At 43.1% G+C, this 14,237-nt stretch overlaps 1 protein-coding gene across 1 annotated transcript in view; it reads left to right on the top strand.

The window, feature by feature from the left end:
- The window catches only part of LOC141727357 (uncharacterized), a gene marked incomplete at its 3' end in the record, with an annotated part of 28,307 nt that extends 18,655 nt beyond the window's left edge, over nt 1-9,652 (top strand). Inside the window, exons 7-9 of the mRNA XM_074533863.1 lie at nt 4,632-4,659; nt 4,835-4,910; nt 9,471-9,652. Coding sequence (XP_074389964.1) covers nt 4,632-4,659; nt 4,835-4,910; nt 9,471-9,652 — 286 coding nt within the window. The remainder of the gene's footprint in view (nt 1-4,631; nt 4,660-4,834; nt 4,911-9,470) is intronic.
- Nucleotides 9,653-14,237: the final 4,585 nt, after the last annotated feature.

Raw genomic sequence — 14,237 nt, 5'->3', positions numbered from 1 at the left:
TCACACCTGTGTCACCTGTGAGTGGTCAGTGTCACACCTGTGTCACACCTGTGTGTCATTGATGTCACCTGTGTCACCTGTGAATGGTCATTGTCACCTGTGTGTCACCTGTGTCAGTCATCTGTGTCATTGATGTCACCTGTGAGTGGTCATTGTCACACCTGTGTCACCTCTGTGTCACCTGTGTGTCACTGATGTCACCTGTGAATCGCTATGGTCACACCTGTGTCACACCTGTGTGTCATTGATGTCACCTGTGAGTGTCATTGTCACCCCTGTGTGTGTGGGGACAGCGCCATGGCGCAGGTGGCGCTGCCCGACGGGGCGTGGCTGGTGACGTCAGAGCTCAGGTGGGACACCTGTGTCACCTGTGTGTGTCATTGATGTCACCTGTGTGTCACCTGTGTCACCTCTGTGTCACCTCTGTGTCACCTGTGAGTGGTCAGTGTCACACCTGTGTCACCTGTGTGTGTCATTGATGTCACCTGTGTCACCTGTGTGTGGTTATTGTCACCCCTGTGTCACCTGTGAATGGTCATTGTCACACCTGTGTCACCTCTGTGTCACCTGTTTGTCACCTGTGTGTCTGTCACCTGTGTGTCATTGATGTCACCTGTGAATTGTTATTGTCACCTGTGTCACCTGTGAATGGTCATTGTCACCTGTGTGTCATTGATGTCACCTGTGAGTGGTTATTGTCATACCTGTGTCACCTCTGTGTCACCTGTGTGTGTCACTGATGTCACCTGTGAATTGTTATTGTCACACCTGTGTCACCTCTGTGTCACCTGTGTGGTCATTGATGTCACCTGTGAGTGGTCAGTGTCACACCTGTGTCACCTGTGACTGTCATTGATGTCACCTGTGTCACACCTGTGAGTGGTTATTGTCACACCTTGTGTCACACCTGTGTGTCATTAATGTCACCTGTGATTCGTTATTGTCACCTCTGTGTCACCTGTGTGTCATTGATGTCACCTGTGAGTGGTCATTGTCACCTGTGTGTGTGGGGACAGCGCCATGGCGCAGGTGGCGCTGCCCGATGGGCGTGGCTGGTGACGTCAGAGCTCAGGTGGGACACCTGTGTCACCTGTGAGTGTCTTTGATGTCACCTGTGTGTGATTACTGTCACACCTGTGTCACCTGTGAGTGTCATTGATGTCACCTGTGTCACCTGTGTGTGGTTATTGTCACACTTGTGTCACACCTGTGTCATTAATGTCACCTGTGAATTGTTATTGTCACCTGTGTCACCTCTGTGCCACCTGTTTGTGTCACCTGTGTCATTAATGTCACCTGTGATTCATTATTGTCACCTGTGTGTCACCTGTGTGTGTCACTGATGTCACCTGTGTCACCTGTGAGTGGTCATTGTCACACCTGTGTCACACCTGTGTGTCATTAATGTCACCTGTGAATGGTCATTGTCACCTGTGCCACCTCTGTGTCACCTGTGAGTGTCACCTGTGTGTCATTGATGTCACCTGTGTCACCTGTGATTGGTTATTGTCACACCTGTGTCACCTGTGAGTGTCATTGATGTCACCTGTGTGTCACCTGTGAATTGTTATTGTCACCTGTGTCACCTGTGAGTGTCACCTGTGTCACTGATGTCACCTGTGTGTGGTTATTGTCACCCCTGTGTCACCTGTGTGTGTCCAATGTCACACCTGTGTCACCTGTGAGTGGTTATTGTCATCTGTGTCACCTGTGTCACCTCTGTGTCACCTGTGTCACCTGTGAGTGTCACCTGTGTCATTGATGTCACCTGTGATTCATTATTGTCGCCTCTGTGTCACCTGTGAGTGGTCAGTGTCACACCTGTGTCACCTGTGTGTGTCACTGATGTCACCTGTGAATCGCTATGGTCACACCTGTGTCACACCTGTGTGTCATTGATGTCACCTGTGAGTGTCATTGATGTCACACTTGTCACCTGTGAATGGTCATTGTCACATGTGTGTCACCTGTGTCACCTCTGTGTCACCTCTGTGTCACCTCTGTGTCACCTGTGTGTCATTGATGTCACCTGTGAGTGGTTATTGTCACCCTGTGTGTCACCTGTGTCACCTCAGTGTCACCTTTGTGTCACCTGTGTCACTGATGTCACCTGTGAGTGGTTATTGTCACAACCTGCGTCACCTGTGCGTCATTGATGTCACCTGTGTGTGGTATTGCCACACCTGTGTGTCACCTGCTTGTGTCACCTGTGAGTGTCACTGATGTCACCTGTGAATCGTTATTGTCACCTCTGTGTCACCTGTGAGTGTCATTGTCACACCTGTGTCACCTGTGTGTCGTTATTGTCACCTGTGTGTCACCTGTGTGTGTCATTGATGTCACCTGTGAATCATTATTGTCACCCCTGTGTCACCTGTGTGCGTCCAATGTCACACCTGTGTCACCTGTGAATGGTCATTGTCACCTGTGTGTCACCTGTGTGTCATTAATGTCACCTGTGAATTGTTATTGTCACCTGTGTCACCTCTGTGTGTCACTGATGTCACCTGTGTGTGGTTGTCACCTGTGTCACCTGTGTGTCATCGATGTCACCCCTGTGTGTGTGGGGACAGCACCCAAAATCCATAAAATCCCCCCAAATCTCCCCCAACCTCCCCAAAAATCCATAAAACACCAAAAATTCCCCCAAAATCCCATAAAATGCCCCAAATTTTCCCATTCCAGGCTGTTCCCGCTGTCACTGTCGGACTCCATAAAATCCCCAAAAACCCCCCAAAACCCCTCGAAAAATCCCAAAAAATCCCATAAAAATCCCCCAAACCCATAAAACCCCAAAAACCCCAAAAATTCCCCAAAATCCCATAAAATCCCCCAAATTTTCCCATTCCAGGCTGTTCCCGCTGGCACTGTCGGACTCCATAAAATCCCCCAAAAACCCCCAAAACCCCTCGAAAAATCCCAAAAAATCCCATAAAATCCCCCACAACCCCATAAAACCCCAAAAACCCAAAAATTCCCCAAAATCCCATAAAATCCCCCAAATTTTCCCATTCCAGGCTGTTCCCGCTGGCACTGTCGGTCTCCATAAAATCCCCCAAAAACTCCACAAAACCCCTCCAAAAAATCCCAAAAAATCCCATAAAATCACCCAACCCCATAAAACCCCAAAAACCCCCAAAAATTCCCCAAAATCCCATAAAATGCCCCAAAATTTCCCATTCCAGGCTGTTCCCGGTGGCGCTGTCGGATTCCATTAAATCCCCCAAAAACCCCCAAAACCCCTCGAAAAATCCCAAAAAATCCCATAAAATCCCCCAAACCCCAAAAATCCCATAAAATCCCCCAAACCCCATAAAACCCCAAAACCCCACAAAATGGCCCCAAAATCCTCATCCTCAAATCCCAAAACCCCCAAATCCCAAAATCCAAAATCCCCCAAAAAACCCTCGAAAACTCCATAAAAACTCCCCCAAAACCCCCTCCAAAAAATCCCATAAAATCCCATAAAATCCCCCCAAACCCCATAAAACCCCAAAAACCCCAAAATTCCCCAAATCCCATAAAATCCCCCAAAATTTCCCATTCCAGTCTGTTCCCACTGTCGCTGTCGGATTCCATTAAATCCCCCCAAAACCCCCAAAACTCCCTCCAAAAAAATCCCATAAAATCCATAAAACCCCCAAAACCCCATAAAATCCCCCCAAAACCCATAAAAACCCCAAATTCCCCAAAATCCCATAAAATCCCCCAAAATTTCCCATTCCAGGCTGTTCCCGCTGGCGCTGTTGGATTCCATTAAATCCCCCAAAAACTCCCCAAAATCCCCCAAAATCCCCCAAAACCCCTCCAAGAAATCCCATAAAATCCCCTAAAATCCCCCAAACCCCATAAAACCCCAAAACCCCAAAAATTCCCCAAAATCCCATAAAATCCCCCAAATTTTCCCATTCCAGGCTGTTCCCGGTGTCGCTGTCGGACTCCATTAAATCCCCCAAAAACCCCCCAAAACCCCTCAAAAAAATCCCAAAAAATCCCAAAAAATCCCCCAAACCCCATAAAACCCCAAAAACCCCAAAAATTCCCCCAAAACGACCCAAATTTTCCCATTCCAGGCTGTTCCCGGTATCGCTGTCGGACTCCATAAAATCCCCTAAAACCCCCCAAAATCCCATATAACCCCCCCAAAACCCCTCAAAAAAATCCCAAAAAATCCCCCAAACCCCATAAAATCCCCCAAATCCCCAAAATCCCATAAAATGCCCCAAACTTTCCCATTCCAGTCTGTTCCCGGTGTCGCTGTCGGATTCCATAAAATCCCCCAAAAACCCCCCAAAAACCCCCCAAAACCCCTCCAAAAATCCCAAAAAATCCCATAAAATCCCCCAAACCCCATAAAACCCCCAAAAAAACAATAATTCCCCAAAATCCCATAAAATGCCCCAAAATTTCCCATTCCAGGCTGTTCCTGGTGTCGCTGTCGGATTCCATAAAATCCCCCCAAAATCCCATATAAGCCCCCCAAAACCCCTCCTAAAAATCCCAAAAAATCCCAAAAAAATCCAAAAAAAATCCCAAAAAATCCCATAAAATCCCCCAAACCCCATAAAACCCCAAACCCCCCAAAAATCCCCCCAAAATCCCATAAAATGCCCCAAATTTTCCCGTTGCAGGCTGTTCCCGCTGGCCCTGTCCGACGCCATAAAATCCCCCCAAAACCCCTCCAAAACCCTCCTCCAAAAAAATCCCAAAAAATCCCAAAAAATCCCCCACACCCCATAAAACCCCAAAAACCCAAAAATTCCCCAAAATTCCATAAAATGCCCCAAATTTTCCATTCCAGGCTGTTCCCCGCTGGCTGGCCCTGTCCGACGCCGGCCGCTATCGGTGCTGGGCCCGCGTGGGGGGGGGGGAGCGGCTCCTGTCCCGCGAGGCCACGCTGGAGCTGGCAGGTGAGAAACCCCAAAAATCCCCAAATTCACCCCAAAAACAGCCCCAAAAAATCCCCAAAAAATCCCCAAAATATCCCCCCAAAAATCCTTAGAATCCCCAAAAAATCTGCGAAAAATCCCCGAGAAAATTCCCAAAAATATCCCCAAAAATCCCAAAATTCCCCCAACAAATCCCGAGGAAAATCCCAAAAAAACCCCTCAAAAATCCCAAATTCACCCCAAAAATAGCCCCAAAAATCCCAAATTCACCCCAAAAATAGCCCCCAAAAACTTCCTCAGAATGCCCGAAAAATCCCTGAGAAAAATTGCAAAAAAAATCCCAAAAATATCCCCCAAAAATCCCAAATTCTCCCCAAAAATAGCCCCCAAAAATCCCAAATTCACCCCAAGAATATCCCCCAAAGAATCCTAAATTCAGTCCAAGAATATCCCCCAAAAATCACAAATTCACCCCAAAAATAGCCCCAAAAAATATCCCCAGAATCCCCAAGAAATCCCACCAAAAAATCCCCAAAATCCCCCCAAAAATCCCAAATTCACCCCAAAAATAACCCCAAAAATCCCAAAAATATCCCCCAAAAATCCCAAATTCTCCCCAAAGATATCCCCCAAAAATCCCAAAAATATCCCCCAAAACTTCCTCAGAATGCACAAAAAATCCCTGAGAAAAATCGCAAAAAAAAAATCCCAAAAATATCCTGCAAAAATCCCAAATTCACCCCAAAAATATCCCCCCAAAAATATCCCCAATTCACCCCAAAAATATCCCCCAAAAATCCCAAATTCACCCCAAAAATAGCCCCCGAAATTTCCTCAGAATGCCCGAAAAATCCGCCCAAAAATCCCCAAAAATCCCCCCAAAAATCCCAAAAATATTCCCCCAAAAATCCCAAATTCCCCCCAAAAATATCCCCTGAAACTTCCTCAGAATGCCCGAAAAATCCGCCCAAAAAATCCCCAAAAATCCCCCCAAAAATCCCCAATAAATCCCAAAAATATCCCCCCAAAAATCCTCAGAATGCCCAAGAAAATCTGCGAAAAATCCCCGAGAAAATTCCCAAAAATATCTCCAAAAGATCCCAAAATCCCCCCAACAAATCCCCGAGGAAAATCCCAAAAAACCCCTCAAATATCCCAAAATCATCCCAAAAATATCCCCCAAAAAGTCTCAATTCTTTCCCAATTTTTACCTGAGTTTTCCCAGAATATTTCCCAATTTTTCCCAAATTTTCCCTGAATATTTCCCCATTTTTTCCCCAAATTTTCCCCGAATTTCCCCCAAATTTTCCCTGAATATTTCCCAAATATTTCCCAGTTTTTACCCAATTTTCCCCCGAATTTTCCCCACTTTTTCCAATTTTTCCCTGAATTTCCCCCAATTTTTCCCCAATTTTTCCCCAATTTTTCCCCAATTTTCCCTGAATATTTCCCCATTTTTTCCCCAAAACTTCCCCAATTTTCCCCAATTTCCCCCCGAATTTTCCCCAAATTTTCCCCAATTTTTTTCCCAATATTTCCCCCAATCTTCCCCAATTTTCCCTCAATTTTCCCAATTTTCCCCCAATTTTTTCCCAGTTTTTCCCCCAAATTACCCCCAATTTTCCCCCAAATATTTTCCAATTTTTCCCCAATTTTCCCCCCGATTTTTCCTTAATTTTTCCCCAAAATTTCTCCAATTTTTTCCCCACTTTTTTCCCCACTTTTTTCTCCAATTTTCCCCCATATTTTCCCCAAATTCTCCCCAATTTCCCCCAATTCTTTCCCAAATTTTCCCCAATTTTCCCCCAATTTTCCCGAATTTTCCCCAATTTTTCCCCAATTTTTTCCTAATTTTTCCCCATTTTTCCCCAATTTTCCCCCAATTTTTCCCCAATTCTTTCCCAATTTTTACCCGAATTTTCTCAGAACATCTCCCAATTTTTCCCCATATTTTCCCTGAATATTTCCCCATTTTTTTCCCCAAAACTTCCCCAATTTCCCCCCAAATTTCCCCCAATTTTTTCCTATTTTTCCCCCAATTTTTCCCCATTTTTTCCCCAATTTTCCCCCAATTCTTTACCAATTTTTACCCGAATTTTCCCAAAATATTTCCCAATTTTTTCCACAAAACTTCCCCAATTTTTACCAATTTTCCCCTGAATATTTCTCCAAATTTTTCCCCAATTTTTTCCCCAATTTCCCCTCAAATTTTCCCTGAATATTCCCAGAATATTTCCCAAATATTTCCCGATTTTTCCCTAAAACTTCCCCAATTTTTACCCAATTTTCCCCTGAATATTTCTCCATTTTTCCCCCAATTTTTCCCCAATTCTTTCCAGTTTTTACCTGAGTTTGCCCAGAATATTTCCCAATTTTCCCCAAATTTCCCCCAAATTTCCCCCAATTTTTACCCGAGTTTTCCCAGGACATTTCCCGAATATTCCCCCAATTTTTCCCCAAAATTTCCCCAATTTTTCACCGATTTTTCCCAAATTTTCCCCAAATTTCCCCCAATTTTTCCCCAATTTCCCCCCATATTTTCCTCAATTTCCCCCCAATTTTCCCCTGAATATTTCCCCATTTTCCCCCCAATTTTCCCCCGATTTTTCCCCAAATTACCCCCAATTTTCTCCATTTTTTTCCCAAATTTTCCCCAATTTTTTCCTAATTTTTCCCCAATTTCCCCCCAATTTTTTCCTAATTTTCCCCCAATTTTCCCTGAATATTTCCCCCATTTTTCCCCATATTTTCCCCATTTTTCCCCAATTTTTCCCCAATTTTCCCCAATTTTTCCCCAATTTTCCCCCAATTTTTCCCCAATATTCCCCCAATATTTCCCCATTTTTCTCAGGTCTCCCGGTGTTCCTGGAGGAGCCCCAGAATATTTCCCAATTTTCCCCCAATTTTTCCCCTGATTTTTCTCCAATTTTTCCCCAATTTTCCCTGAATATTCCCCCAAATTCCCCCCAATTTTTCCCCTATTTTTTCCCCAAATTTACCCCAATTTTTTCCCAAATATTTCCCATTTTTCGCCCAATTTTTCCCAAATTTTCCCAATTTTTTCCCAAATATTCCCCAATTTTTTCCCAATTTTTCCCCAATATTCCCCCAGGTCTGCCGGTGTTCCTGGAGGAGCCCCAGGACCTGGCAGTTCCATTTTCGGCCCCGTTTTCCCTTCGCTGCCGCGCCCATTTCTCATTTTCCCCCCAATTTTTTCTGATATTTCCCCATTTTTTCTCCAAAACTTCCCCAATTTTTTCCCCAAATTTTTCCCAATTTTCCCCTGAATTTCCCCAATATTTCCCCAGTTTTCCCCCCATTTTTTCCTCCCAAATTTCCCCCATATTTTCCCCATATTTCCCCCAAATTTTTCCCAATTGTCCCCTATATTTCCCCCAATTTTTCCCCTGATTTTCCCCCCAATTTTTCCTCATATTTTCCCCAATTTTTCCCCATATTCCCCCCATTTTTTTCCCAAATATTTCCCAATTTTTACTCACTTTTTTCCCAATTTTTTCCCAATTTTCCCCCAAATTACCCCAATTTTCCCCATTTTTTCCCCATATTTCCCCCAATTTTTTTCCCAATTTTCCCCCAATTTTTACTCAATTTTTCCCCATTTTTCCCCCAATTTTTTTCCCAATTTTCCCTGAATATTTCCCTATTTTTTCCCCAAATTTCCCCCAATTTTTCCTCATATTTTCCCCAATTTTTCCCCAGTTTTCCCCCAATTTTTCCCCCAAATTTCCCCCGATTTTCCCCCAAATTTTCCCAAATTTTTCCTGAGTTTTCCCAGAATATTTCCCAATTTTCCCCAAATTATCCCCATATTTCCTCCAATGTTTCCACAATTTTCCCCCAATTTTCCCCAATTTTCCCCAATTTTTTCCTAATTTTTTCCCCAATTTCCCCCTAATTTTTCCCCAAATTTTCCCCCAATTTTTCCCAATATTTCCCCCAATTTCCCCCCAATTTTTCCCCCATATTTTCCCCATTTTTCCCCCCAATTTTCCCCCAATTTTTTTCCCCAATTTTCCCCAATTTTTTCCCATTTTTTCCCCAATATTTCCCCAGTTTTCCCCCCATTTTTTCCCCAATTTTCCCCCAAATTTTCCCTGAATATTTCCCTATTTTTTCCCCAAATTTCCCCCAATTTTTTCCCAAATATTTCCCAATTTTTCCCCAAAACTTCCCCAATTTTTACCCAATTTTTACCCAATTTTTCCCCGATTTTTCCACCAATTTTCCCTATTTTTTCCTCAAATTCCCCCCCAATATTCCCCCGATTTTTCCCCAAATTTTCCCTGAATATTTCCCAAATATTTCCCAGTTTTTCCCAATTTTTCCCCATATTTCCCCATTTATTCCCCAATTTTTCCCCAAAATTTCCCCCATTTTTTCCCCAATTTTCCCCAAATTTTTTCCAATTTTTTCCCAAATATTACCCAATTTTTCCCAATTTTTCCCAAAATTTTCCCTGAATATTTCCCCAATTTTTCCCCATATTCCCCCCATTTTTTCCCCCAATTTTTCCCCCAATTTTTTACACAAATTCCCCATATTTTTTCCCATTTTCCGCAGGTCTGCCGGTGTTCCTGGAGGAGCCGCAGGATTTGGAAATTCCATTTTCCTCCCCGTTCTCCCTTCGCTGCCGTGCCCGGGGCCCCCCCGAGCCCGTGCGGGTGCTGTGGCTGCGGGACGGGAGCCCCAAAACCGACTGGGGGACCCCCTGGGACGGAGCCCCTCCACCCTGCACGTCTCAGGTCTGGGACATTTTGGGGTTAAATTGGGATTTTTTTGGGACTTTTTTCTGAATTTTTTTTTTATTTTTTGGGGGATTTTTGGGGGATTTTTTGGGATTTTTTGCAGATTTTTTGGGATTTTTTGGGGGGATTTTTTGGGATTTTTTTGGGACTTTTTTCTGAATTTTTTGGGGATTTTTGGGGGGATTTTTTTTGGGTTTTGGGGAATTTTTTGGGATTTTTTGGGATTTTTTGGGGATTTTTTGGGATTTTTTGGGATTTTTTTGGATTTTGTGGGGGATTTTTTTGGGGATTTTTTGGGATTTTTTTTGGAATTTTTTGGGTTTTTTTGGGGTTTTTGGGGGGCTCAGGGACTCCCTGGGCAGGAGCCTTTCCACCGTCAGAGTTCCCAGTGAGGGTTTGGGGACACTTGGGGACATTTTGGGATTTTTTTGGGATTTTTTTGGGATTTTTTTTGGATTTTTTTGGGATTTTTTTGCGGTTTATTTGGGGATTTTTTGGGTTTTTTTTGGGTTTTGGGGGCCTCAGGGACCCTCGAGGTGCCAGGTGAGAGTTTGGTTACATTTGGGGACATTTTGGGGGTTTATGGGATTTTTTTGGGATTTTTTTGGTGATTTTTTTTTGGATTTTTTGGGACTTTTTCTGATTTTTGGGATTTTTTTGGGGGTTTTGGGGGACTCAGGGACCCCCTGGGGACAGAGCCCCTCAACCCTGCACGTCTCAGGTTTGGGGTTTTGGGGTTAAATTGGGGTTTTTGGGGTTTTTGGGATTTTTGGGGTTTTTTTGGGATTTTTTGGGATTTTTTGGGGGATTTTTTGGTTTTTTTTAGGATTTTTTTCTGAATTTTTGGGGGTTTTGGGGGCTCAGGGACCCTCTGGGTGCCAGGTGAGAGTTTGGGGACACTTGGGGATATTTTGGGATTTTTTTGGGGATTTTTTTGGGGGATTTTTTGGGATTTTTTTGGGATTTTTTGGGGTTTTTGGGGGGATTTTTTTGGGATTTTTTGGGGATTTTTTGGAGATTTTTTGGGGGATTTTTGGGGAATTTTTGAGGGGATTTTTTCGAATTTTTTGTGGTTTTTTTGGGGTTTATTTGGGGGGTTTTGGGGGCTCAGGGACCCTCTGGGTTCCAGGTGAGAGTTTGGGAACATTTGGGGACAATTTGGGGCATTTTGGATAATTTGAGTTTGACGTTTTGGGGTTTTCAGGGGATTTTTTTCCTGAATTTTTGGGTTTTTTAGGATTTTTTTCTGAATTTTTGGGGATTTTTTGGGATTTTTTGGGTTTTTTGGGTTTTTTTTGTGGTTTTGGGGGACTCAGGGACCCCCTGGGACAGAGCCCCTCCACCCTGCACGTCACAGGTTTGGGACATTTTGGGGTTTTTTGGGATTTTTGGGGTTTGTGGGATTTTTTGGGATTTTTTGGGATTTTTTTTCGTTTTTTTGGGAGGTTTTTGGGGGATTTTTGTGGGATTTTGGGGGGATTTTTGGATTTTTTTTTTCGGTTTTTTGGGGGGATTTTTTGGGGATTTTTGGGGGATTATTTGGGGGGATTTTTTGGGTTTTTTGGGTTTTTTTGTGGGTTTTGGGGGACTCAGGGACCCCCTGGGACAGAGCCCCTCCACCCTGCACGTCACAGGTTTGGGACATTTTGGGGTTTTTGGGATTTTTGGGGTTTGTGGGATTTTTTGGGGATTTTTGGGATTTTTTGGGATTTTTTTTCGTTTTTTTGGGAGGTTTTTGGGGGATTTTTGTGGGATTTTGGGGGGATTTTTGGATTTTTTTTTTTCGGTTTTTTGGGGGGATTTTTTTGGGGATTTTTGGGGGATTATTTGGGGGGTTTTTTTGAGTTTTTGAGTGATTTTTTTGGGATTTTTTGGGATTTTTTGGATTTTGGGGGGGATTTTTTTTGGGATTTTTTGGGATTTTTTTGGGATTTTTTAGGGATTTTTTGGGGTTTTTTGGGATTTTTTAGGAATTTTTTGGGGTTTTTTGGGGGTTTTGGGGGGCTCAGGGACTCCCTGGGCAGGAGCCTTTCCACCGTCAGAGTTCCCAGTGAGGGTTTGGGACATTTGGAGAAATTTTGGGGACAATTTGGGGTTTCTTGGGATTTTTTGGGATTTTTTTTGGATTTTTTGGGATTTTTTTGGGGATTTTTTGGGGATTTTTTGGGGTTTTTTTTGGATTTTGGACGGGGATTTTTTGGGATTTTTTGGGGTTTTTGGGGGGGATTTTTTGGGGTTTTTGGGGGGAATTTTTGGGGATTTTTTTGGGATTTTTTGGGTTTTTTTCTGAATTTTTCTGGATTTTTTGGGGGTTTTTTGGGGGATTTTTTGGGGATTTTTGGGGGGTTTTTGGAGTTTTTTGGGGGATTTTTTTTGGGATTTTTGGGGGATTATTTGGTGGGTTTTTTGAGTTTTTGAGTGACTTTTAGGGGATTTTTGGGGATTTTTTTGGGATTTTTTTCTGAATTTTTTTGGATTTTTTTTGGGATTTTTAAAGGGATTTTTTGGGACTTTTTCTGATTTTTTGGGGCGATTTTTTAGGGTTTTTTTGGGAATTTTTTTTGGGATTTTTTGGGATTTTTTTGAGATTTTTTGGGGATTTTTGAGGGGATTTTTGGGGGATTTTTTGGAGATTTTTTGGGATTTTTTGGGATTTTTTTGGGGGATTTTTTTGTATTTTTTGAGGATTTTTTTGGGGATTTTTGGGGGATTTTTTGGGATTTTTTGGAGATTTTTGGGGATTTTTTTTTGAATTTTTTTGGGATTTTTGGGGGGATTTTTTTGGGGATTTTTGGGGGGTTTTTTGGGTTTTTTGGGGATTTTTTGGGGACTTTTTGGGTGTTTTGGGGGATTTTTTGGGGATTTTTTGAGATGTTTTTGGGGTTTTTTTGGACTTTTTCTGATTTTTTGGGGGTGGATTTGGGGTTTTGGAGGGCTCAGGGACCCCCTGGCACAGAGTCCCTCAACCCTGCACCTCACAGGTTTGGGGACATTTTGGGGTTTTTTAGGGTTTTTGGGATTTTTTGGGATTTTTTTGGGATTTTTTGGGATTTTTGGGAGATTTTTTTGGGTTTTTTGGGGATTTTTTGGGACTTTTTCTGATTTTTTGGGGATTTTTTTGGGGATTTTTTTGGAATTTTTGGGATTTTTTGGGGGGTTTTGGGGGCTCAGGGACCCCAGTGAGGGTTTGGGGACACTTGGAGACATTTTGGGATTTTTTGGGGATTTTTTTTGGGGTGTTTTGGGGGATTTTTGGTTTTTCTGGGGGAATTTTTGGGGGATTTTTTGGGGGATTTTTGGGGGATTTTTTGGTTTTTTTGGGGATTTTTTGGGATTTTTTTGGGGATTTTTTTTTTTATTTTTTGAGATTTTTTTGGGATTTTTGGGGGATTTTTGTGGGATTTTTGGGGATTTTTTGGGATTTTTTGGGGGATTTTTTTTTGGGATTTTTTTTGAGATTTTTGGGGATTTTTGGGGGGATTTTTGTGTTTTTTGGGGGATTTTTAGGGATTTTTTGGGATTTTTTTGGGATTTTTTTGGGGTTTTTTTGGTTTTTTGGGAGGTTTTTTGGGGGGATTTTTTGTGTTTTTGGGGGGATTTTTGAGGGGATTTTTAGGGAATTTTTTGGGGATGTTTTTTGGGGTTTTTTTGGGACTTTTTCTGATTTTTTTGGGGTGGATTTGGGGTTTTGGGGGGCTCAGGGACCCCCTGGCACAGAGCCCCCTCCGTCCTGCACGTCACAGGTTTGGGGACATTGGGGGAACATTTGGGGGAATTTGGAAATGGGAGCATTTGGGGACCTTTGGGGGTTTGGAAATGGGGAATTTTGGGGGAATTTTGGGGGAATTTTGAGGGAATTTTGAGGGAATTTTGAGGGGAATTTTGAGGGAATTTTGGGGGAATTTTGGGACATTTGGGGTGTTGGAAATGGGGGAATTTTGAGGGAATTTTGAGGGAATTTTGGGGGAATTTTGGGGACATTGGGGGGATTAGGAATTGAGGGAATTTTTGGGGAATTTTGGGTTTTGGGGGGAATTTGGGGATATTTGGAGGGTTGGGAATTTGGGGCATTTTGAGGACATTTGGGGGTTTGGGAAATGGGGAATTTTGGGGACATTGTGGGGTTTGGAAATGGGGATATTTGGGGACATTTTGGGGAATTTTGGGGATATTTTGGGGACATCTGGAGTGTTGGGAAATGGGGGAATTTTGGGGGCATTTGGGACATTTGGGGACATTTGGAGGGTTGGAAATGGGGAATTTGGGGGAATTTTGAGGGAATTTTGGGGGAATTTTGAGGAATTGGGGGGGACATTTTGTGGAAATTTTGGGGACATTTTGGGGGAAATTTGGGGAAATTTTGGGGACATTTAGGGGTCATTTCAGGGGCCATTTTGGGGTAATTTAGGGGTCATTTTGGAGACATTTTGGGGGAATTTCGAGGGAATTTCGAGGGAATTTTGAGGGAATTTTGGGGGAATTTTGGGGGAATTTCGAGGGAATTTCGAGGGAATTTCGAGGGAATTTTGGGGCCATTATGGGTGTTGGAAATGGGGGGATTTGGGGCCATTTTGGGGACATA

The sequence above is a fragment of the Zonotrichia albicollis genome, unplaced genomic scaffold, assembly GCF_047830755.1.
Source record: "Zonotrichia albicollis isolate bZonAlb1 unplaced genomic scaffold, bZonAlb1.hap1 Scaffold_117, whole genome shotgun sequence".
Classification (NCBI taxonomy): Eukaryota; Metazoa; Chordata; class Aves; order Passeriformes; family Passerellidae; genus Zonotrichia; species Zonotrichia albicollis.
The sequence above is the reverse complement of the archived record's forward strand: the minus strand, read 5'-3'. Positions and strand labels throughout refer to the sequence as shown.